We start from the raw sequence: 7,979 nt of genomic DNA, 5'->3' as shown, positions 1-7,979 counted from the left end.
GTCCATACTCTCCTTTTCTCTTGTTGGTTCATTCATTTCTTGCAGCAAAAGTTTAGTTTAGTTTACTTTAGTTTGTTTGCTTCGACAAGAAAACAAAATATTTGCTAATGGCATCCGTTTTATCCACGGCAAGATCGATCGGTGGCGTTTAGTCCAGCTGAGCTGAGGCCAGACGTGAGTGTTTTGTCCAATCTTATCTCCTCTCCATGGCGCCAGTTCTTTTGGTGGTTTCTAGAATAAGCTGCAAAAAGCTACCCCTACCCAGACCAATCAATTTTTTTTAGAAGCCTAGTAGTTAAGAATTGACTAGTAGGCTTCTAAAAAGAAAATTTTGGTTGGGTTTCTAGAATAAGCTAGATAGGGGCAGCTTATTCTGAAAGCCCAAAAAGCCCTTAGCCAGTTCTTCTGTTTTGCTTGAAAAAAAAACTATGCTAATCTATCTCCCTGCCCGCTTTTCGTTGTTGGCTCCTGCTGCCTCCGCCTTTTTCGAAAGCTGCCACGACCCCTGTCTCGTGGACCAGCAGCCCCTCCCTGCGTCTCTGACTGGGCAGCGGGACCACGGACACGCCCGGCCCCACGGGTCAGCGGGTCTACAGTGCCCCGCCTGGGACTCCCCGTCAGCCGCACACATGCGCAGGCAGCATCCAATAATTAAAGCAAAGGCTTGGCCAGCTTCTCCCACACCTCGCTCACTCCCCAAGCTCACTCTCACACCCACTTCAAACCCCTCCACCCCAAACCCCAGCCACCCACCCACCATGGCCGCCCACCCCACCGGGACCAAGAAGCGGAGCGGCAGCGGCCATGGGGCCGCCGCGGCCCTCGTCGTCGCCGCCCTCCTCGTCCTCTGCTCCACCGCGTCCATGGCGCTCACCCCGGACGGTACGGCACCGCCGCATTCCAGTTCCATCTACTGTGCTGAATAAATCTCCCTAACCAAGAGCTGACGTGATGTGGTGGTCGGTCGCAGGCGAGGCGCTGCTGGAGCTCAAGCTGGCATTCAACGCCACGGCGGGGCAGCGGCTGGGCAGCTGGCGGGCCGCCGACCCCAACCCCTGCGGCTGGGAGGGCGTCTCCTGCTCCTTCCCGGACCTCAGGGTCCATGCCATGTATATACACCATATGCTCCGGCCTTCTCCTTCTCCTTCTTCTTCCACCATCCCCCTTGTACATTTTAGATCAGATTCATTAGACCGAGTAGCATTTTTGGTTTCTCTCGATTCGATTGTTGCGGGGGTGCTGGCTGGCTGGCTGGCACGGTTCCCCATGCATGTGTGTGTTCCACCTTGGATTCCTTAGCCCCACCCGTGAATGAATGTATAACCTCTAACTTATATTTTTGTGTGTGTTTGTGTGGCAGAAATCTGCCCTACATGCAGCTCGGGGGCATCATCTCGCCCAGCATCGGCAGGCTCACCAAGCTGCAGAGACTGTAAGATTTGATTTTTTTTACCACCTCCACAAATCCACCATTCAGTGGATGCATATGCACTGGCCTCACACCCCCTGTTTCTTCCTTCAGAGCTCTGCACCAGAACAGCCTGCACGGCCCCATCCCCGCCGAGATCAGGAACTGCACCGAGCTCAGAGCCATGTAAGTATGCCACCAGTATACCATCTAGATTTTCTTTGTACCACTACTAGGAGTTCATTGGATTGGATTTGTTTTCTTTTGTTTGGTAGATTATCAGTTTGTTGAAATAAAATGCTGGTGTTCTGATTGTCTGCCTGTATGTTCTTCAGTTACCTGAGAGCCAACTACCTGCAAGGCGGCATCCCTCCGGGGATCGGCGACCTCACTCACCTCACCATCCTGTAGGTTCTTGATACCGCCATCGTCCTCTTTGTTACATGGTTTGACGCTCTAATGTGCTGTCGGTCTGATGACGAACGTGTGTCGAATAAAATGCAGGGACCTGTCCAGCAATCTGCTGCGGGGTGCAATACCGGCGACGATCGGGAGCCTAACTCATTTGCGGTTCCTGTAAGTTGTTGGGGATGTGGTCTGAATCTCATTGACAATGCCTACAGTTCCAGTTCACAAGGGTGCTCATGGGAAGCTTGAACTGACAATGTAGGAACCTCTCCACCAACTTCTTCTCGGGAGAGATCCCGAATGTCGGCGTCCTCGGAACCTTCAAGAGCAGCTCGTAAGCTTAGCTCCAGCCTCATCTCCATCCAGTTTGTGTGTCTTTCTATATGATGTCAGTATAAGTTGTAAATATATGAATGAGTGGTGTCATTTAGTTTGTACCACAGCTGCACTGTATCAGCTTCAGCCTGTTTTTAATGCCCTGGTGTGTTTCAAATGCTGCAGGTATGTCGGAAATCTGGAGCTTTGTGGGCTGCCCATACAGAAAGGTTGCCGCGGAACCCTCGGGTTCCCTGCGGTGCTGCCGCACTCTGACCCCCTCTCCTCCTCTGGCAAGTCTTAAATTCTAATGCTACCTTGGCAATGTGGGGACTAATTTTTGAATTTTGGTAGGATCTGTGCCACTAACTGACGTGGTCATTTATTTTTGGTCACCATGTAGGTGTTTCTCCAATCACCAACAATAATAAAACCTCACACTTTCTGAATGGCGTTGTGATCGGTTCAATGTCAACCATGGCCATCGCGCTGGTCGCGGTGCTAGGCTTCCTCTGGGTATGCTTGCTGTCCAGGAAGAAGAATGGTGTGAACTATGAGAAAATGGACAAGCAAACTGTCCCGGATGGTAATGGAAAAACTGACACCAACTATGTCACTCCATAATTTTGTCCAGGCTCACTAACTAACTGTGTGATGTCTTGGCGACTCAGGTGCAAAGCTTGTGACATACCAGTGGAACCTTCCGTATTCGTCGGGCGAGATCATTAGAAGGCTGGAGCTGCTTGATGAAGAGGATGTGGTTGGTTGCGGCGGGTTTGGTACGGTGTACAAGATGGTGATGGATGATGGCACGGCGTTTGCCGTCAAGAGGATTGACCTCAATCGAGAGAGGCGAGACAAGACTTTTGAGAAGGAGCTCGAGATCCTGGGCAGCATTAGGCATATCAACCTTGTCAATCTGCAAGGATACTGCCGGCTCTCCACGGCCAAACTACTCATATATGATTTCATGGAGCTGGGCAGCTTGGATAGCTACCTCCATGGTAAGGCCCACTATATCTCTTGACATACTAACTAATATTTCATCATTGTGGTTGCAATGCCATCTTATGTTCACTGGTGCTTACTCTGCTGTGTTACAATTGGCAGGAGATGCACAGGAGGATCAGCCATTGAACTGGAATGCGCGTATGAAGATCGCCCTGGGCTCTGCCCGCGGTTTGGCATATCTGCACCATGATTGCTCGCCGGGGATCGTCCACCGGGACATCAAAGCCAGCAACATCCTTCTGGACAGATGCTTGGAGCCGCGCGTGTCTGATTTCGGCCTCGCGAGGCTGCTGGTGGACAATGAGACCCACGTAACCACTGTCGTGGCGGGTACCTTCGGGTACCTAGCACCAGGTACTCGTTCTCTCTATGCTAAAGTTATATGAATATTTATGCATTACTATTTCGAGGATAGTATGTTGACATATTCGTTCGAAAAAAATATATTCGTAGGAATATTTGTATTACTTACTCCTTTCCCAGCATATTATCTGAAAGAACTCCTTTCACTGAATGTGATTGTGTAGTTTCTAGTTAGAAGTAGTTGACACAATGCAAATTTAGACATCTCGTGTTCTCAAAAAATTAATAGCTTACCTTATCTTCTAGTAGTACCTTAAGTCCAAGCTAACAAAGCTTTGCTGCCAGAGTACCTGCAAAATGGGCATTCGACCGAGAAATCAGACGTGTATAGCTTTGGGGTGCTTTTGCTGGAACTGGTGACCGGAAAGAGGCCTACGGATTCTTGCTTCCTCAACAAGGGTCTCAACATCGTCGGCTGGGTAAGCAGTCTTGTTCCAAAGCTGTTGTAACCAGTAATATATCCCAAAGCAAGCAAGCAGCTCCGATGTCTCAACCTTTGCTTTACTGTCGAAATGCATGCAGCTGAACACGCTGAGCGGGGAGCATCGCCTGGAGGAGATCCTGGACTCGCGGTCGGGCGACGCGGAGGTGGAGGCGGTGGAGGGGATCCTGGACATCGCGGCCATGTGCACGGACGCGGACCCGGGGCAGCGGCCGTCCATGGGCGCGGTGCTCAAGATGCTGGAGGAGGAGATCCTGTCGCCCTGCCTCAGCGAGCTCTACTACGAGCAGCACCTGGAGCTCTGAGAGCCTTGAGTGTAGGTGAGTGAGTGGACAGTGCCAGTTGTGCAGGTACTGCTGCTCATGATCGACCGATGATGGCCTGGATCTGGATTGAAGAAGCTCAAGTTTTGTAGATACGCTTGATGATGAACCACCACCGTGTGTGTAGGATGGACTGTGTTGGCATCTCTAGACTAGCGAGTGGTTCTTGGGTCAGAACCAGGACCAATGCAGCAATCGGCTGTGCTTTTTGTACATAGGGTTGGAGACCTTTGAGCCTTTTCTTTCATCCCCTTTTTCCGACGTGGTTGCTTCTTCATTCGAGCTTAATTTCTTGCTGCATTTCCCCCTTTTCTTTTACCACCTTTTCATTTTTGATTTTAGCTGCATTTTTGACTGCACTGCCACTTTCTTTGGACCAAATCACGCAGGTAAGACAAGGCAACGTGAGCTAGGAGCTAGTGGTTCTCATCAGACAAGGGTGGGTCAACACCAGGGAGGCAACTTTCTATAAGCAGCTGCTAGTTGGTAGTCTCACCTTTGTCAACAGCTTAATGGTGGTTTAGGAGTAGTATCATGTTGTGGCATTAGCCTTTATGATTAGTTTATGAGAGGCCGTGCGTGCGTGCATTAGTTTATTAGTATTAGAGCATCTGTTGCTGATGGAGTGGCTCCAAATATTCCAACTCTTCTTGGGCAAGCACAAGCAGGAATCCTGGCTGCTGCACAATGCTCCAAGATTAAATTAGTGGCCTTGAGTACTCTGCTCTGCTCTCACCGTTGGCCGCATCCATCCACGGCACGCCACACTTGGAGAAACGAGCCTCCCTCGTACTCGAAATCGCCATCGCTTTGGAGAGAAAGGAGCGCAGCAGCTTACTTGATGGATGGGGAGTGAGATCTGAATGAATGAATGGATATTGACACCATGTTCAAGATGGAGCATGCATGCACCATGTTCAAGAGTGAGCCTTTAAACGCATGGACGGACATCGAGTGCAGGAGGACGCAGAGAAAGGCCCGGCTGCACCTTCATCGAAGCATTTACTATTAATTACAGAGCCCTGCCCTCCCTGCGTGTGTTAAAATGAATCTGCCCCTTCTCTAAAACTTTAGCACGGAATGAACCGATTCAATTTCCCCCCCATAAAAATGACCCATTTACATGATGCCTTGGGCTAGGGCACCATGCTAGATAACACGACGCCCTAGGTCCCTGGCCCTGGGTTGAGGCGGCTGTCACGCAATCTAGCGTGACGCTCCGGGCCAAGGTGTCGTGCTATCTAGCATACCCACAAGCCAAGGCGCCATGCTAGATAGCATCTCGTCCTAGCCCCAGACATCACATTTTAAATGTCTCATTTTGTGATTTTTTGTATTAGATTCATGCTGGTAAAATAGATGTTCGACATGACAGGCAGTGCTTCTTCCTAGCATTAGCATAAGAGCATTTACAACCAGCAAATCCGGCCACCTAAACTTCGATGGAGGCATCTGGATGTGTCAGTCGACAGCGCCAATCCGGCCTTTAAATATCCTTCTACACAATCATAGCCTCCACTTTTGAAACCTCAAACCCATATGCACGTCGATCATTACACGTAAACAATGAATACCACACACAAATTAAAATTATGTGGACATAAAAGTACATAGTTCAAACATAAAATCTATTCAAAGCCTAACTGAAACATATAATTCAGTGATTTGATTTCCGACGTGGGTCCACATATACTCCACAAGACCATTGAGTAGTACACATGTTGATCTCAAAGTTGTCGACAACACAACATGATCTTGTTGCTTCTCACATTCCTCATGAATGCTCGTTATCATCATCATTTCAGCATCTTCGTCATCTAAATCCGATGAGTCAATGAACTCTTTTGTATATGAATTCGTCAAGGTCCTTGTTCCCATACTCATCATCCGGCGAATCAACCGCATCCTACAAACGAGCAAACGAATAAAAGATCCGTTCAGACATTTCATCGGACACATAGAGGGCGAGGCGTATGTCCGGAGGAGTTGGACATACTTGGGCGGCGTCAGGTGGTGGCACGGACGGTGGCGTTGTAGGTTGGGGCCTATGATGGCAGCTGCGCGGATGAGGAAGACGAGAGGAGATGAAGAGGGCATGTCGGACTACGTCAGGGTCGACATGAAGTGATTTTGGATGGGCCCCTCCCGTCAGTCTGACGTGGTGGACATGTCCTGACGTCTCCATATCTGCCTCCAATATGAGCTGGATTTGAGGGGTGACGAACAACCTGGACGTTTGGGTCTGGTAGAGGGGTTTTTGGTTGGGTGTCAATTTTGCGACCGGGCCGTCCCCCTGGACGTAGGGGGATTTAAAGGGTCCGGTTGTAGATGCTCCAACTAATCCATTTCATTTGGGTATATATTTGTCGGCTCCAAAGAATTGCGGAAATCCACGTTGGCTAGTTGCTTTATATTACTATTACCTGTTGCGTCCATGGCGCAAAGGTCAAATGAACCAAGAAGTTATGCAAACTACATGAAACAACAATTGTCACCGCTTGGAATTAGGAAATATAAATTACCTACAATATCTTGACCTAACAACACACATGAGAAGAACACAAGCCTCTAAATTGAAAACATTGTAATTCGACAAAAATATCGAAGTAGTAGTGGTTCATCACCAGTGAAGCAACAATGGTGATGTAGGGTGGAACCCTAGGGGCCGATCTTTCACGATTTGGAGGGGGATTCCCGAAGAACATGATGAACACACACACTAGTAGAAAAGGGTCAAATGTTCAGCTCATTAGTCCCGGTTTGTATTTGAGCCGGCACTAATGGTTCCAACGGCTAGGCGGGCCGCTCTCATTAGTACCGGTTCGTGCCGAACTTTTAGCACCGGTTCGTGCCACGAGCCGGTACTAAAGAGAGTGGTGGCAGGATGTTGTCAGTCTGGGGCCCTTCCAGCACCTTTAGTACCGGTTCGTGCCTCGAACAGGTACTAAAGGTCGTCCTATATAAACCCTTCGTCCACCCGTGCTCTGTTCTTCCCCCTTTCCCCTCTCCTCTCTGTTCTTCCCTTCTTCCTCTCGAGCTCATCACACATTTTGCCCAAATTTTGTCAAGATTTGAAGGCCCCCATCCATTCAAAGGATCACAAAGGTTAGCAACTTTGTCCTTTCATCTCTCATTGGTAGATTAGCTCTTGCAATGGTTTATATAGTGACTAATTTGTGGGTTTTAGTAATTTGGGAGGAATTATATGTGGTAGTATTTGATTTATATGCAATTTAAGGTCAAAATAACACTTAGTTTGCATATGTAGGTGTGGTTTACTTAGTGCCTTCTAAATCTCTGTCGTAACCACCGTCGATCGCCCGCACCGTCCCGTCGCAGGCACCACCTTGTGGTGAGCCTCTTGTTCTTATCTTTTTTATATAAAAAATTCATGTTTGTGTGATTTGGATATATAGTTACTCGTATAATTATCTTACCCGTACGTTGTTTGTTATACATAGTGCCATGGTTTTGATATCCGTCCCCGTCGGCCCTCGTCCGTGTTATGATTCGGATGTGGTATGTTCTCTTTTAAAACTATTTGTTGCATTTCGTGTTTATGACAAATTATGCCCATCAAGTTGACATAGATATTTTTATCTAGGAGGTATGAGAACCGGAAATTCCAACCGACCCTATTGTCGAGAGGTTAAATTTAGTTGAAAGAGAAAACGAGTATTTGAAAGAAAATTGAAAAGAATTGAGGGGG

General features: G+C 48.4%; 1 protein-coding gene across 1 annotated transcript; it reads left to right on the top strand.

Moving 5' to 3' along the window:
* The first annotated feature begins 686 nt into the window (after positions 1–686).
* On the top strand, positions 687–4,547 carry LOC123119062 (LRR receptor-like serine/threonine-protein kinase FEI 1). Its single transcript, XM_044538718.1, has 13 exons — positions 687–882; positions 971–1,109; positions 1,361–1,432; positions 1,523–1,594; positions 1,744–1,815; positions 1,913–1,984; positions 2,079–2,150; positions 2,318–2,424; positions 2,535–2,717; positions 2,803–3,135; positions 3,242–3,496; positions 3,791–3,924; positions 4,028–4,547. The coding sequence occupies exons 1-13, from the start codon at positions 759–761 to the stop codon at positions 4,250–4,252; spliced, it is 1,860 nt and encodes a 619-aa protein (XP_044394653.1). The 5' UTR covers positions 687–758; the 3' UTR covers positions 4,253–4,547.
* The last annotated feature ends 3,432 nt before the right edge of the window (positions 4,548–7,979 follow it).

The sequence above is a fragment of the Triticum aestivum genome, chromosome 5D (genome assembly GCF_018294505.1).
Source record: "Triticum aestivum cultivar Chinese Spring chromosome 5D, IWGSC CS RefSeq v2.1, whole genome shotgun sequence".
In the NCBI taxonomy this organism is placed as follows: Eukaryota; Viridiplantae; Streptophyta; class Magnoliopsida; order Poales; family Poaceae; genus Triticum; species Triticum aestivum.
The sequence above is the reverse complement of the archived record's forward strand: the minus strand, read 5'-3'. Positions and strand labels throughout refer to the sequence as shown.